The following is a 17771-nucleotide window of genomic DNA, read 5'->3' as shown; positions in this document are numbered from 1 at the left end:
TCTACAGCAGCTACTCCTTGATTTTCATAAAGCATCAAATTTCTCTTTCCTCCCAAACTGCCTCTGGTTTCAACATTTCCTCAGCCAGGAAGTGGCAACACATCTTCAGATTGCAGCTAACTCTCAGCCTCTCCTGCCTCCATGCCTGTTCCTAATGGCAGCCAATACATTTGCTACTATTCACTTACATATACAGCTGCCTCTGTTTGCCTGTTGCACAGACGCAGTGATGACCAAAATGACACAAATGGGGGGGGGGGGGGGGGACGACACACGGACGGACGGGGACCAAACCAAAAACCACACACAAAAACCCGCCTCCAAAAACTCAACCAACCACAAGTGGTAGGGTTCAGGCCCTGCTATTTTGTTATTCATCCTAATTTACTTATTGTGATATCTCCCAACACGCAACACAAAAGAAATCTGTACATTTGTATGGGCAGTTCTGCTAGGAAAGAACAATCAGCTGCAGATATGAAAGGAACTGAGAAGTCAGCAATTTCACAGCCTTTGCCTTACAATATCTGCTGCAACATTTCAGATTATATCAAAGCTGTTGTCGCACACCCTCTTCATGGAACTGTGAGACTTAGGGAGAAACAAACACGGCATCAAATCGACCCATCAAGCAGGGACAGAGATCCCTTGCAGTGCTATTTTTCCAGTGCTTTGTGTAGTCTTTATTTTTAGGCATCCTAAGCACTCAGGTTTCAATGACCCACTGACATCAAGTGACCTATCCATCTAAAAATCTTGCTAACCTAACTTCCAGGATTCTCTCCCTCCTCCTGCTCCTCTTTGGAAGCCTTCCACTGGTTGTCAACCAACGTTTCTAAGAATAAATACCATGATGACCCAGATTCTTCCCACCAAACTTCAGGCATTTCTCAGTGCACAAGCCAGGGGCTCAGCTGTCATAAAGACACAGGTAGCCCGAGTTGCTCTTTGGAGAGACCTCTGCCTCTCCCTGCTGACTTCAGAGGGAACCTCTGAAAGAAGGAGTCAGGGCCTTATAGACAGTCTAAATCTCGTGTAACTTTTTCTGATCATCAAGACACCTGTGTGTCCCCTCTTCTCCCCACTAGTTCTCTCCCACTTAAAAATCTCTTCTTGGCACTGTACTGCCCAATCTGAATGCAATTTCTACCTGTAATGTCATCAAGCTTGTACAGAAGAGGCCTACCAAAATCCCAGCTCCAAGATCTTTCTGTGTATTTCAAAGTACCTCATTAGGATTTTTCCTTACCTTTTAAGAATGCAAAGGCATGGGCTACTCGTGGAACATGAGATTCAGATGGCCCTTCTCTAGATGTAGGTCAGACAAAAGAGGCAAGAGTATTTCTTTATAATGCAAGCCACTGAGGAAAGAGAACGTGGCTGAAGGAAGCAGGACCACCAGCAAGACATGATTTGGAAACCACCAGCTGCTAAACATGCTCTGGTGTTTTACAGGAACAGATTAACAAGAGGACAGGGCAACCACCTGTAAATACAAGAGGAGTGGAAGGAAAAGGATGTGCTCAGGTCTTGGAAGGCAATAAGAAAACAGATGAGAGAAAATGAGACGGAAGAAAGAGACTACATCAGCACTGTATTTAACTCCTTTCTGACACACACACACACACACACAAAAAAAAAAAAAAAAAAGGAAAAAAAAATGGACCATACTTAATGCTATTTCCTGCTAATTGCCATGGGATAAACAAAGTCATAACAACACTAATCAATTACTGTAGGCGTTCACAAAATTACTGTGTGATCTGAAATTGAAGTTGAAACTGGTATATTGTGAGACAATTCTCAAACACTTTCTGAAACAACAACATAAGGCTTGGTTTCTTCTCACATCTCCCCATCTGTCCCAACCCCTTCAGGTCTTGCACCTGTTTCAACACAAGACACTGCCATTGAGCAAAAGTGTACAACTTCATATTCTAAATAGACAAAAAAAAAAATCTATTCAGAAAAACAATGCAAGTTCTAATCTGCACAAGAATTCTCAAGTTTAAAGGCTCTTACAAGGTAAAAAGACACATAACTGGAATTTAGATTTCAAGAACAAGCTTTGAATTCTGGGCTGAAACATTGTGTAAAAATCCTTGAGACAATCAGTTTCCTCCAAAGTAACCTGCCATTCTGATCAAAAGCCAAGCAACAACACAGACTTCACAATAGTCCCTAGTAGTAATTAGGCAAAAGCTAGGAAACATTCATTTATTTGTTACAAATTTGTTGTACCTATTTTAGAAACACGTATTGTTAAACTGCAAGGACAGTTATAAGGAGCACCTCCTTCTCCCCAAATACCCAGGACTTTCCAAACTGAAAAAAAAGAAAGAAAAAAAAAAAAAAAAGTTGAAATAAGAAGTCAAATCCCCTTAGACTAGCAGCTTTTAATCCAGCCACTGGTAGCACATCTCACAGATTTGTCACTTGCTAGCAGTTTGGTGACCTTGTACGAGTACAATGTTATGTTGGCATCCTCTCTCTGGGGCAGATACATTAAACTGAGCCAACCATTCACTTGACCGGTAGAGGTTTTTAAAATAAACATTCTCAGGAGTGCTAAAACATACTATTTACATATGGCAGAGATGCACTGCTTCTTTACTCCAACTGCCATGTGCTCCATGATCTCCATCCCAGCCTCCTGATGACTTCTACCCTGAATCATGAAGAGTGATAAGAAGCAAGCTTTGGCAAGCATCCAAATGTCTGTTTCTAAAGCATTAGTACTCAGAAACCGTAATACAAACCTAATCATTGTGCTTCCATGCTTACAAAGCCAAACATCTATTTGCCACACAAGAGGGTCTGCTTCTCTCAGTGCAGCTCTAAAGAGCAAGAGAGTAAAATAAATTTCAGTCAAATAATTGCTCTCCACTTCCCATCCACCCCTCCAGTCTCCAAACATCCTCTAACCCAGATTCTAAAACAAAGAAAAACAAATGCCTCATTATATAAACATAAGTTATGTTTGAAAATCTACTTGCCTGCTCACCAATAACGATGGGGAAACTTTGCTTGGTGAAAAGTCATGTGTCATCATTTTCCACAGCTTTCACTTGAAAGTTAAAAAAATAATAACAATAAAAAAAAAAAAACAACCACAAGCTTTTAGCTTATGCTTTTGAGCCACTGCTGCACCGGTCAGATTACAGGCAAGCACCTCCGCTGCCCAGGGAAAGGCAGCAGCGGCTAAGGCACTGGCAGCGTACTCAAGCCTGGTGTTCCCTTCCAAGTTAATGGCAGCAGGCTACAGACGACCGACATCTCTGAAAAGGGCTGATCCTACTTGCATCATATGTCTATCATAAACTGTAATAACCTGGAAGTGGCTCTCTCCCCTCACTGATAAGACAGGAAATCCAGACAAAGAGCCGAGAGTGATAGGAATCTTACAGCGAGATCCAAAGAGGAACCTAATTCTCACCAATTTCAAAAGGATTCTCATCCCTTTCTTGCCCCCATGGTAAGAATGAGCAGCCCCTGGACCCTTGCAAGCCCTGGCTCCAAAACTTACTGCTCCAAAAGCACAACAGCACAGAAGGGGGGCAGGGGGACCTCCCCCATCCAGCCAGTTCTTCAGGAAAGACAATCCCATTAGGAAGGGCTGTAAATGCATCCTTAAAAATTATCTGCCCCGCATAACAACGCGGCAGTTTATTTTGGTAAGCATGTTCATACACACTCGCATGAGCACACAGAGTGGCTATTCACCCCCTTGGCTGTACTTGTAACGGCGGAAGCACACAGGGCTTCCTTTCACAGCGCTGCAATTTAAAACAGCGCTCGCAGGGGGTCAGCAGCAGGTGCAAAGTCACAACTTCCAAAAAAAGCTATAAACAGACTTTTTTCTCCAGTCCAAGATGAAAACAAACTCTTACATCTCACCTGCAAACTTGTCTTTGCACAGAGGGACAGCTATGAGACCAAAATAACCAGCAGTGCTCTTCTTGAATGGATTACAGGAGCCAGAAGCTAACAACGTGCAAGTACCTTCACACAAGGCTAAGACAACAACCCAGGAAGAAGGGCTCTCTTAAGTGCCCCAAATTTATGTCCAAAAAAACTGGGTGATTATCATACAGAACACACTCAAGCAATTTCAGTAATGCCAGTTTCTTGCTAGACACAAAAGAAATTAGAAACTCTCTCTTATTATTAATATACAAATTCAAATGATGGGATCAGAAGAGGAGGATGGGGGAGAAAGAATTGATTACCAGCTGGAAATGGGGTACAAGAGGATACTGGGAAAATATGAGATATGAAAAATAAATGTTTTGTTGTTCTTTTCATCCCATTGTATTTACTGTTTCGAGCTTTTGTGTCAGAACAGTCCTAGGATCTTATTTGACCTGTTCAACCACTTTACAGAGTGTTCCCACCAAAAATCACATAAAAATCAAATCCCTCCATTAGACATTCACTATCCGTTCTACAAATTTTGATGATATAGACCTATACTTAAATAATGAATGAAAAACTTCCACTTACTGTCACTGCTGATTTTGACATGTGCTATTCATTTCAAAACAGTTTTATCAGGAATCAGTGCAGTAGAGTTAGCACAGATGTTTATCTCAGATCCTTTAAGGAGAAAAAAAAAATTAGACAGCCTTTCTTTTCCTGACAGAGCATGAAGTGTTGAAGCTTTTGTATGAGTTACTTTTGCTAGAGAGTCTCCCTTTCTGGCAGCCTTTAATGCTTATTGTTCTTTGTCAAACCCTAAGCAAAAGCAATCTTTCTCCTCCCTAATTACATATGAAAATATGAGAACTACTGCAGCAACCACTTTTTTGCTCCCGTGACAGCCACGATTCATTTTGGCCAAGTATTCTCTGATAGAGCACAAAATGTTTGCCATTTGCTTCAGGTGAATGAAGCTTCAAGAAACTGTATTTTTACTTTCATTTTTGCAAATTAAGTCTACGCAACACGACTGGAAATAAGTGACCTGGGTACATTCTCCTGGGCATGAAGTCTTCTATATGAGGACACATATAAAAACTGATGCCCTTTGATGAGACTCTGGAAACCAATTATAGCAATAACTCGTGAAGTAAAACTGCACAGAGACTGTGTTAATGTACAGCTGCGATACCCTTGAAAGAAAAGCAGCTGGACCACTGACTTTGCCTCAGCCTACAAAGGAGCTCCCTTCTAACACTCTCTATCTGCCTTATCTCTTTGACATGGCCAAAATCCCTCCACGACAATAGGATTTATCACAAGTATCTTTTTCCTTCGAGTATTTCTATGGCTATTATCACTGTAATATCTGAGAATATTATATTCTGTAACACATTTATCTTCAAAATGTCCTTTGGACAAAAAGAGATTAAATGCAGGTAGAATTAACGCACAACTTGTTCAACGTCACATGAAGTCTGTCAGGGCAGCGAACTGAAACTTCCCTCATCTCCCCAAGCCCAGGTGGAGCATCCCATTTAACCAGGACACTTGTCCTCTCACAGGTGTATATACTCCATTGTCATATAATCTGAAAGTAAACCAAAACGAAATAGATTTTTGAAAAAGCTGAAGTAAGATTCCCTCTCATCACGAACTGAATTAATCCTTTAAATCCTTTGTCAACAAACAAAGTTGACAAAATGAACAGAAAAATGTACGCAGCTGCATATATGCAATACCTGAGTCCCAGACTGAAGTCTGAGTTTGAAAGCAGAAAATACATCTCTGAATAAATGCTGTCCAATTTTCCAAATATATTTAGAATACCATCACAACACATTCACACAGTCTTAAACATTTTTTGCTATGACTTCACTGTACACAGTGTTTTATGGCCAGCCAGGATAACGTAGTCCAGCGACCACTTCATCTTTTTGAAAGCAGAAGGCTCGAGTCAGTCATAAAACGAAGTGCATTCTGCTTCTCCGTCGGGTATTCCTTGACAGCATCATGCGTTAGGTAGGGCTTTGTTAATCTTACAATCGGACAAGCTGTGAGTGATGAGCAAGTCATGCAGCCTTTTAACAAAAGCTTCTTGGAGATGAGGCACATCTTTTGTCTTCCAAAAAAGCTCACTTATAGCTTGAGGGCTTAGCAACATAAATGGAAGTCCAAACATATTTTATCTAAAAGACACTATGTATCACATTCACAATAGCAAAATCAGGAAGTCCAAAGAGGACAGAAAAGTTAATTAAGAAAGATAAAGCTACAGACTTGTCATTTTGGTTCAGACCATCTCTTTTCAAGGCTTTAGGAAGCAGCTTCTAAACTGCCCTTTCAGTTCCTTAAAATGTTAATGAATTTTAAAATGTAATAAATTCTAAGCGCAATGGAATAAAACAATCCACTGAAGAGCCAGAGAAAACAATCAAAATTAAAGTATGGAAGAACTCTTTTGAGAACACTACACGTTCTTGAAAACAATAAGAAAAAAACTGCCAATAAGAACGTAACCAGGGCCTTGTTAAAAGCATATTCATTTCAGAAACAGGTACTGTGTCAGCATACGGTAAACCTCATCCATAGACCTCACAGTCTTTCCTTGAGTGTGTTTGTCCTAGTCACGCACCTGAAGGACCTTCAAAACCATAAAGGATTCATGATCCATGTGCAAAACAAAACTGGATGAGATAACCCTTTTTGGCCATAAAAAAGCACCATGCTGTTCACCTATAATGAAGCATGCTAGGTGCTTTTATTGTTTAGAAAAGCTTGCCCTGAAGAATTATGTGCTTTCCATCATTTTAGACATAAATGCAGTATTACCAGAATAAAAAACACAAACCAACCCCCCCAAGCCCCTCCAACTGTTGTGTCCCCCCCACCTTCTACCGCTTAGCAATAACATTTGTATACGAAATACTCTCAGTCACTTTTATTGTTTGCTTTGCATAGTCAGTTTTTCTTTTTTGTCTCTGCCTTAACAGGAAAAAAACAGACACTTCGGAATAAAAAAAACCACCACCCAACCCCCCACCCCCCACCCCCCCCCTCCAAACACCCTACCAAAATAAAGCCAATTCATACTACCTCCATTAAAAAAAAAAAAAAAAAAGTTTCACTTTGTGTTTAGTTTTAAGTATTTTTGAAGATTTTTCTTACAATCTCCCCAAATACTCGGATTTCTTTCTGCTTCTTCTATTTGACAAAATGATGGTTATATTCCCCCACGTGTCCAAAATAAACATAACTGTTGTTGTGACAGCTTTAAGCCTACGGAGCACACCTGGCCAAAATACCTGAGAGTTTCCAGTGGCATGAAGAGTGAGAGTAGGGAGTAATTTAGAGATTGTCTGAAGAACACAACTGGCCACTTAAGTCTTTTGTCTTGCATAGCAAGCCACAGCACAGGCAACTTCCACATGCAATCAAACCAGTGTACTTGTTGGCAGGCTCCTGCGGAGTTCAACAGGGGAAATGCTTTAATGGACATTGAACAACAACAAGTTTTCACTGCAAATACTGAAGATCAAAAGATTATTTTTTTTTATTGGCCATTAGAGGGTTGCTACCAGCCCTTGGAAATACTCATTTCTGTATTTTGAAGCATGTATATATCACAAGCCAAAGCAGGGAAGAATATAGCAATGCAAAACCACCGCAGTTGCAGGGGAATGGAGTCCCCAGTGCATTCCCCAAAAGCCACAGGGCTGTCCAAGATTTACAATTTCTGTCTTACTCATCTAAGGGAAGACTCTTCTCACTTCCTCCCACTGCTGGAGTTGGGTTTTGATTACTGAGCCAGGATTACCTTGGCCAAATCAACAAGCAAGACCTCATAGACGCTGTGGAAGTCCCAACACTCCAGTTTATTACTGGAAAGCCTGGCAGTTTTTAAACTTTCTGGTCTTTTGGAGCTCATGGATGGCCCAGGTCTGGTATGCACCCCCATACAGCAAATTTAAGCCTACTGGCAACAGCCATGCTTTTAAGTATCTTCCACAGATTCTTCAGAAATAACCCACTAACGCCCACACCCCCACTGATTACATGCTGAAAACCAGGGCTCTAGATCTACCCTGATGGGATGACTACAGTGTGAAATTGCGGCATGTTCCTGTGAACCACAGCCAGAACAGACAGCAGAAACCATTAGCTTTCCACAGACCTTTCTGTCCTCTGAACTATTACGAGCCTGAAGTCAGAATGGAATAAATAACGAAGCACCGCCTTGTATCTACTAATTTACTTTCATGTGCTCCATACGACTCTGCTAGAGTTTTACAAGAGAAGAGAAGGCGATGCGAAGTGGAAATACTGAACATAGCTACCTTCTCCCCCTACAAACTGCCAAAATGTTTTTCCAACAGATCCTCCCCAATCAGTATGGCAATCAAACAAAAAGGGAGGTGCATACAGACAGGACACCAGAGAAGCTGGTCCAGAAGAAGAAAATTTACTAATAGTCTGAATATTCTGAAAATGCACTCATTCCCACCACCACCAAAGGAAAGTTCATAGAACTACCAAATCTTCACACTGAATTCCTTTGAAAATATAAACTTATTCCTCTCCTCCTCCTCCACAGTGTATGATAAAGGCCTAAGAACAAAATGAAAGCTTCTCAACCCCAGCGTTTTCACACTGCCTAGATTTTCTTTTATGCACACGCTTGCCTGATGCAGGTGTGATTTCTATCCTGATCACAATTGAAGTTTTGTGTTGTTACTTAGGAACATCCTTTCAAGTTCTGAGGTAAAAAACACCCAAGCATTCCCTCCAGAGTAACATCACTAGCCACGAGCAGCACACTGAAACTTGCAATGCAAATAAAAACCCAAAGTGAGACAAGATGACCCCTTCCCACATTGTGGAGGCCACTAAGTAGTTAAACAGAGAAATCAGTTTTCCCTTTGGTCTAGGCCTTCTCGGTTCTTGTAGATTTAAATGCAATAAGGGTGGTTGCAAAATTCACACATTGCAAACATGGCCTGCAAACTAACTGCTCCTTTCTGTTTGGGGATTTAAATGTTAACACCATAAATTGTGGGTTGGAAGGACTGGAAGGAAAAAGTTGCTTGTACACTGGATCTGTGGCTTCAGGGGGGAAAAAAAAAAGTTTAATTTTTTTAATATCGTGAGACTTGACTAGTCCAACTGTTGTATAACACACACATGTACATTTGTAGGGCTTTGGTAGTTAGCAGGACTGGATGTCCAATACCTATTCCTCCAAACAGTTCTGTTAGTTCCCTGGAAGACAACAGGACTACTGGTTACAAAAAAATTGTTCGTAATTTGCAGACCTTCCCAGTTGGATACCTCAAGTAGCATGCACCATTCTTGCAAAACGTACACTCAGTACAAAAAAAAAAAAAACCTTTAGCAATGTCATCCACACGGATCAACTTTGACAACCCATGTGAATGCACACCAAGGAAGTGTAAAATAACTTTAGAAAGTAGCACGCAAACAGGCACCTTAGCATCAGACAAAGTATGTTCCACTTCTCAGCAGAGGCAGCAGCACTGCTTGCTTAGCGGGCACTAGGACTCCAGCCACAAGGACTCTGCTTCCCTCTCAGGCACCGGCCTGCTGCAGGATGTTAGGCAAGTCCTTGTCTCATCAACATCCCAGGTGACCCAAGCACAGAGAGGAAATTTCTATACTAATTGATATAACGAGTGCCGAAGTTCATTAACAGATAGACTTGTCTCCCGTCTCCTGAGAGAATCCAAAACTTCAAAAGAAAAAAAAAAAAAACCCAAACCATTTTCAAAGAGGAGTGCACTCCTTCCCCAGAGGCTCATCACGTTCAGGCACACACAATAAAGGCTTTTCTGCACTTGCTGAGCGCCTCACAAAAATTATCGTGACCCATCCACCAAGACGCAGCGGTTTCCAAGCCTTTCATCTGTAGGCCTCAGAAGACTTTCCAGCAGAGACACAACTACTGGGTAGAGTGGTTAGGGTAGTAGATCCTAGTTTTAATTCCCGGATCCATCAAAAGCAGTCAAAAGGACACAAAGTGAGAAGCTGCACAGCCCTGTGTTTCTCACAGCCTATTCCCACACAAGCCAAGCAATGTTCATCCTTGATGAAGATTAAAATTTTAAAAAACTGACATCAGCTTTCCTCTGAAAGAGACATCTGTGCTTGATCCCATTAAAAAGTCAATCAATTGTAAGCAAAACCTGCTTCTACCTTGGTGGAAAATTTGTCTATTTCCTTTTCAATGGAGGAATTTCTTCCTAATTATAGCATTAAAAGAAGAAAAAAAAAGTCATTAAAACCCAAGCCAAAAAGGTAATACTCTGTTGTGTTTGGGAAGTAATATTCAAAGCATTTCTTCTTCTGTTTTCACTTGAATTTTCACTGATTTTTTTCTCCAGTTACAGTAGAATCACAGAATAACGTGAACTAGAAGCAACTTCTGTTCACCTGGACTTATCCCCTCAACAAAACAGGGACAAGTTGACTTGGGTTGCTCAGGACCCTGTCCAGCCGAGTTCTGAATATCTGCAAGGACATCCCAGCCTCCCCAGGCAGCCTGTTCCAATGTTTGACCACCCTCGCATTGAGATTTTTTTTTTCCAATATCTCACTGGAATTTCCCTTGTTGCAACTTGTGTCTGTTGCCTCTTGTCCTACTGCCGTGCACCTCCCACATGATCCTGGCCGTGTCCTCTCCGTACTCTCTCATCGGTTAACTGAAGCCATGGGATAGTTTTCCCTTAAAGAAAAGCAACAGATGCGCACACCGAGTCGTATTCCCAAGATACTCGTAAAATGCATTCAAGCAGATAGGGATTTTCAGCTTATTTTTCTGAAATGCAAGTATTTTTGTTTGCAACCTAACACCGTGTCGCATGGATTGCCCTCCTGAAGCACGTACCACCAAAGGCTTACCTTCACAGACCACTAACACAGAGTAGCTAACGTGGTAAAAACTCACACCGCAAATTATTCTGTAGTAATCCTCTCACACGGAGAAACCCTGAGTTTTTGGTTCCCTACTTGAACTAGTCCTGCCAGCCCCAGGTACTTACATGACCTCAGGATACGCTCTGTTTTTCACAGCCTCTCTGTTAAGCAGGGAAGCGACGTTTAGCGGTGTGGGAACTGGGCACAAAGAAAAACCACGTGCAGAACTGCGGTCAACGTGAGGACGGTGGCGACAGGCCCCGGCGCGGGGCTCGCGGGGGCCGGGGCCGGGCCGGCGGCGGCTCAGCGCCGGGGCCAGCTCAAGCCGCGGAGCGCACCTTCCTCGCCAGAAGCGAGCCCGCCGCACACGGGCGGATGCTCGGGTCACCAAGTAGGCGCGTTTGGTTTGCCCGTTTGGGGGCTGGCCCGTTTGTTTCTACAGCAGCATCTTCTGCCAGGAGCCCCCTGTCAGCCCGTTCCCCCCCGCCGGCACCGGCGCGGCGGCGCTGACAGGACCGATACGCCCGCGCCCCCGGCGCGCTGCCCTCCCCGCCGCCGCCTCAGCCCCGACCTGAGGGCAAGAGGCGGCCGCCAGACCCCGCTCTGCGACGGTCACCGGGCAGGCAAAGAGCCGCCCCCGGCCAGAGGTCCGGCTCGGGTCCGAGGAGGGGTCTCAAGGGGACCCTACCTTTCACCAAAATTAACTTCTGAGAGGGCGCGCACCCACGCCCTGCTCCCAGGGCGCCGTCGGCCCTTCCCACCCCGGTGTCAGACCTCTCCGCCCCGCGTCCCGCCTGCCCGCCCCTCCCGGGCAGCCCCGGCCTCCCGCCGCCCCCGGCCCCGCTCCCGCCGCCCGGGAAGCCGGGGGGACCCGCGGCCGCCCCCGGCGCCGGAGGGAGGCCCCAGCCCAGCCGCCACGGGGGGCGAGGAGGCGCCGCAACAAGTCGCCGCCGCCGCCAGCCGCCCTTACCCAGATAGTGCCGCAGGTCCAGCAGAAAGTGCGGGGGCCCCCCGTTGAGCTGGTAGAAGAGGGAGCCCAGGCAGAAGAGCAGCAGCGCGGCCATGCAGAAGCCGTAGTCGCGCAGCGAGAGGAAGGGCAGCAGCGAGAGGGGCCGCCGTCTCTTCCAGCCCCCGCCCGGGCCCGGGCCCCCTCCCGCCGCCGCCGCCGCCGCCGCGGGGGGCCGGGGCGCGGGGCAGTCCCCGCCGCCGCCGCCGTGCTGCAGCTTCTTCTTCATCCTCCCCTTCGCCGCCGCCAGGTCACGCAGCCCGCCGGGGAAAGCGCATCCTCCATCCGCCTGCTCGGCTCCGGCTGCCCGCGGCGGGGAAAGTTCCCGGGAGCTCAGGGGACCCGTCCCGTCCCCATCGCCGGCTGCCCCCGGCCCCGCGGCAGGCGAGAGTCCCCGGCGCTGCGGCGGCTGCTGCTGCGGAGCGCCGCTAAGGGGAGGGGAAGGAGGTGGTCACCATCCCGCTCCCCCGGGCTCCTCTCCTCCTCCGCCGCTCGCTCTCGCTCCCTCTCTCCGCTCGGCCTCTCGCTCCGGTGTCAAGTTACAGCCAGCGCTCCGCCGCCGACCGCCTGCCACTCGCGGCCGACTTGTGCGCGCCGCCCGGCCCCGCCGCCGCCCCCCGCCCCGGCCCGGCCCGGCCCGGCCCGGCCCCGGTCCCCGCCAGGCGCCCGTTGCCTCCGCGCGAGCGACCCCTGCGGGCGCCGCCGGGCGCCGCCGGCCCAGCGGCCTGGCTGCGGCGGGGCCCGGCCCGCCCCGGCCGGCCTAACCCACCTGCCCCGCCCGCCCCTGCCGCCGCCGGCTGCCCTGGGGCCGTGGGGCTGCGCGGGGAGCGCGGCCGGTGCCCGCGGGGCAGGGGCTGTGGCAGGGCTTCTCGCTGTCCCCCGCCGCGGGGCTGTGCCCTGGCAGCCGGCCCGGCGGGGAGCAGCCGTTGGGCCTGACTCGCCCGAAACCCTGCCATGGCCCCCGGCCGCCCCGCTCCCACCGGGGCAGGCCCCGGGCCCGGCCGAGGGGTCTCGTCCCACCCGGCGAGCGCCAGGGCCCCCGTGGCCCACAGGCGCTACGTTAGGGCTGTCATATCTTCCCTTGCAGCGATGGTAGCAGCAGGAAGGTTCAATATTACGGTGATTTAGACGAGTCCAATACAGCGTTAAGATCCCGCACCTCTGTAGTAACGTAACATCATTCGTGAGGGAAGAGAGGGATCGCTCTTCTCGTTGCAGCTTTGCTGGGATGATTAAAGCAGGGCTGTTGTCTACTGGGGACAAGGCTTTAGACTAGTACGGAAATTAGAAAATTAAGATTGCTCATGTAACCTTAATTTGACCTCCTTGTACATATGGCTTATGATGCAGCCTCTAATTGCTCGATCATGCTGTTTTTCCTAGAGAACCGCTTCCTACCATGCATAGGGTGAATGGCGTTCACTCAGGGCTGAGCTGTTTAATTGCTTCATCCTCTTTATACAACATATGTCCCCAATATGTCCCGATGGCTTATTTGGAGCTATTCTTGCCCTTGGGCATTGTTGGAATTACAAATACATTTCATTCCCTCGTGTGGCTGTGTTGCCAACGCAGCAGTGGTGGGAGGAGGGGCCTTGGGGTGGCATTGCCACTTCACCATTTCGTTTTATGGACCTGGCTGGAAGGGGGAGCTTCCCCAAGGTCCTGCTCGTGGGATCACAGGAGACTTTTCATTTCTAAGCAACAGCAAGTTCTTTCGACTGTGGTTTGGGAGAAAAGTAGGAAATCATGACCCCAGTGCAACTCACCAGGGCAGAAATTAAAAAGCAATCACCCTTTTCCTTTTTAGGCTTAAAAATTGCATCCTGATATAGAGGGCCTGACTCATAATCTTTGCACACTTGCAGCTGGAAATTTTGTTCAGGAGACTGCATTCAGATGTCCACTTGCACTGAAAGGCTTGGGTAAATGCCTGAATCTTACCTAGACTGCTGGCTTCGTTTTGTTGCTGGCACCCAGCAGCAAAGGGCATCTGCTGGAATATGGAAATTAATCTTGCTAGTGTGGACAAGAGCACAAAGCCAGAATCTGATAACAGATAACCAGTCCCATTGCATTCCTTGATAAAACATATCCACTCACTGGCTGAAAGAGCAGACCTTCTTAGATAGTTTCAGGAGAAATCTCCTGGTTTTAGTTACACAGTTCTACGGCATCACTGCACAGATCCTTCACAATCTTACACAAAGCCTGTAGCAAAGACAAAGTTAGGAATCACACCTCATTTCTGAAAAAGAGAAAAGTAGTATGATACAAAAAATAAGTCCACTTTGGGCTAGTGTTTAAGCACCAAAAAAAATGAGACAGCAAATGGTAAATATGTAGGACTGCCGCTCACTTTACACAGTAATATCCAACACCTTTTGCCAGATAAAGCCATAACTGTAATTGCACGGTTAAACTACCGCTTCTTAATTCTCATGAATGTTGCTCCGAAACACTTAGGAAGTATTGGGGGCTTACTTAACGCGCGCTTCTGCCATGGCTGTTTTGTCTCGCACTGCTGCCATGGATGGTTAACATTGTTTTGTATATTCTTCTGAATACTTCCATATCTACTGGCTTGTTTGAGTGACCACACTGCAGGGTTGTTCAGTAGTGCTAGTTGCTGTCGCGGATGAGAAACAGGTAAGCGCTTACACTGAAGGTCTGAAGAAAATGGATGCTTTGATGAGAAGACAGACAACACCTGTAAGGTGAATCAATAAATCTTTATTTTTCTGGTTGCAAAGAATGTCTTTGATGTCTGGGAAGAGAATTTTTAAAAAAAAAAAAAAAAAGATGGAAAAACAGGCCAATCAGGGGAGTAACATTTAAGTGGGAAAACTGTACTGTTGAGGGAGTTCTTGCCATATTTCTAAGCATCGACAGGTAAAAAATTCTCTTGGGAGGAAGAAGAAATAGAAATCTTTGTTGCTGGAACATATACTTAAATGTATAAATTAGCTGTAAAATCAGTTACTTTCACATGTATGAACTATTGCACCTATGTTATGCTATCAATTAGAATGCCTAAATCAAACTAGGGCAACAAGCAGGAAAATAAATACTATTTACTTTGTGGCTATAGCTTGATACAGTACAACTGTTTTCCTATTTTTAATTCCCCTGTTACTCATCTACTTTAACGAAAACAGTATGATTTTGCATGCACAGCGTAAAGCAATTAAAACATATATACATCCTTAACTTATTACATTCCCATTCACACAAAAACCCCCAAAGAATCCAAAACACAAACCCCACATGAAAGGAATATTACGGTTGAAAAGCCAAGTGTCGACACTTTAGGATAATCCAAAGGTGAGGTTTTTCAGACAAACTTGTTTTGACTTGCAGAGGGTATGACTTACAATTTAGCCTTTAACTGCGTGATGGTATTGTTTTGCTCAGGGGACCACTGCCTCGTACAGTGCATGGGACAGATACTGTTCACTGAATGTGCAGCTTTTCAGTTTATTTTTGATCTCTTTGTTCGACATATGTCCTCAGGCTTTGTTTAAAGCTATTTAAATCCTGCTTGTAATGTGGAATTATTAACATCGTAACAGGCTTTTCTACAGCATTCATTGTTACAGTACGTTGAGCATACGATGAATGCTTATGAATTACTTTCATGAGATGTAGCTCATATCACCATTTTACTGATTGGGAAATGAGACACAGAGAGATTAAGGTTAAATGCGTCTATTAATTTTGGTTGCCGGCCTTGAGATGACTGGGGTTTGCCTTGGTGAAATAGTTAGCATTATGCAGCACTTTTTATGTTTGAAGCATAGCTCCCTTTGACTTCAGATGCAGCTGTGAATGCTAACTACTTCTGCAAATCAGACCCTAGGCTCTCAAACCAAAAACCAAGCATAAAAAGAGTACTCGGTGGCCACCTGGAGTTCAAGTAATCTGCTTGACATCACATAGGAGTGCTCTGGTGCTAGCAGACCCAGGATCAGTCATTTTCAGAGCAGTATTCACACAGCAGTCCTCATCCTCTGCCTGCCTTGACCTTGGCCCACTCTTTTTTTTTTTTTTCCCCTCCTCTCCTAGATCTAGTCTCAGCTCCAGGATCTTTGTCCAAATCTGTTTCCTTCCATGACCTCATCCAGTCTAGGTCCAGCTTTTGCTCAGGCTGAATCCCCCTCCCAATTGCAGTGATTCCAGCAAGAAGGACATTGCGAGCCCAGAGGCGCTTCCCCAGGGCTGGAAGAGGCTGCTCAGTACAATCAAAGGAGCGGAGAACACAGCTGCCGAAAATTTCGAAGTGGGTCCATATTGGTGCTGTGCTAGAGATTCCTGAGCTGATTCGTGACTCCAAATGGATGGATTCAGAAACAAGTTCAATGAGCAAGATAAAGAGCGCGTGGAGGTGGCGCGTCTGGCAGCACTCGGCAGAGATACTGGCTTGGCCGCATCAGCATGGGTTACCCGCTGGCTAGGCAGTTCTGCTGCTCGGTCAGCCCGGTTGTAACATCTTGCCAACTGGGCTGAGCGCTCATGATTCTGAGCCTACATCGCTACTATCTTGTTTGGGAATGCCTACGCCAGGCTGCTGGGGTGCTGCAGCTCTTTTTTACTGAGCACACATAGTCTGAGGTTGCGCAGAGATCTGTCTTCCATGGGAATAGCAAAAAACACATGCCTAAAAATCAAACGCCAGTGCTCCAAGGAACAGATGCGCTACAATTTCCCATTTTTGCAGTGGTAGGATTTTGTTTCTAACATAGGCAAAACATCTTTCCCTTATTCTTAGAAACATCTGAACATTATTTGTTGAAATTTTCTAAATAAACTCTCTAAATAAATTCTCATTAAGCAAAATTCCCCAGCTGGGGATATTTCAGAATAGGCAGTTTGCAAAGGTATAAGCAACTAGAAAGGGACAAGATATAGCCCGGGCCCTAATTTTCATAAGACAGTAAAGACAGAGGAAATTTAGATGCAAGGCTTCACTGAGTAAAGGTTCACTGGTATAACAGAATAACATAATGTAATGTCATCTGAGAAGCACCCGTGAAAGATCGCAGCTTTAGATTCCTCCAGCACTCTCTCTGCTTCAGAAAGGGTTGAGGGCATAACAGAGTAATTGATGGCAACTGTGCAGGCTTCGTTTTGCTTTATTCAGCAACAGTTGATAATTTGATGGAGAGCAAATAAGGGTGCACCACACCCTTTCATTTCATGCATACAGAATGCTTGCAGGTTTCAGCTGCCTTGACTGAACTGGAATTGCAGCCCTGTGCCAGCTGGTTGTATTCATGTCTGTCCTTTGTGGAAGGTACAGGAATATATCCCTAGGAAAAATATGACAGTAAATATCGGAAGACAGGGAAATGAGCTTGTGTGCCAGATGGATAAAACTTAGCAACACCCCGATGGAGCAGGTTCACTTTGGAAGAGGTATTTATAATTTGTAATTGAAGTGGTATTTGAAATTACATAAGCGTGCTCTATCAACATCACTTGGAGATTAACAGGATTTATCAAAAGGCATTTATACTAATCCCTTGTCATTGCTGGCTGTCTCCAGCTAAGGGCCGTCCTAACTCCTGATACCACTGTTTTTATTTGTTTGCTTAATTTTCTCAGCAAATGGGTAACAAGAGAATTCAACCAGGATGCTTTCTTTTTTAATCAGCGTGCATATCATTCAGAAGAGGCATTGAAGCCAGAGGTACAAGAGGATGTTGTATAATGTATCGTCTTGCCGATCAATCTTCTCCTCTCATAATTATCCACTCAGAACCCCCCAGCCGAGTTCCCTTTGACTTTGTGTCCTCTTTCTATTGATTTTCCAATAGCAGTCTAATTCCTGCATTTGTCTGCAGAAACTACTAATAGAAAGGCAGAAGTTGCAATGTGTAAACATGAGCTTTCACACAGCAGACCCGTTAAAAGCTAC

The 17771-nt window shown here is 45.5% G+C and overlaps 1 protein-coding gene across 2 annotated transcripts in view; it reads right to left on the bottom strand.

The window, feature by feature from the left end:
- Positions 1–12407, bottom strand: part of UST (uronyl 2-sulfotransferase) — a gene marked incomplete at its 3' end in the record, with an annotated part of 166778 nt that extends 154371 nt beyond the window's left edge. For both annotated transcript variants that reach the window (XM_082305926.1, XM_082305927.1), the window contains exon 1: positions 11819–12407. In XM_082305926.1, coding sequence (XP_082162052.1) covers positions 11819–12083 — 265 coding nt within the window. In that variant the 5' untranslated portion in view covers positions 12084–12407. The remainder of the gene's footprint in view (positions 1–11818) is intronic.
- Positions 12408–17771: the final 5364 nt, after the last annotated feature.

The sequence above is a fragment of the Platalea leucorodia genome (assembly GCF_965183815.1).
Source record: "Platalea leucorodia genome assembly, chromosome: 3".
Lineage (NCBI taxonomy): Eukaryota > Metazoa > Chordata > Aves > Pelecaniformes > Threskiornithidae > Platalea > Platalea leucorodia.
Note: the sequence above shows the minus strand (reverse complement) of the source record. Positions and strands in the feature narration are given on the sequence as shown.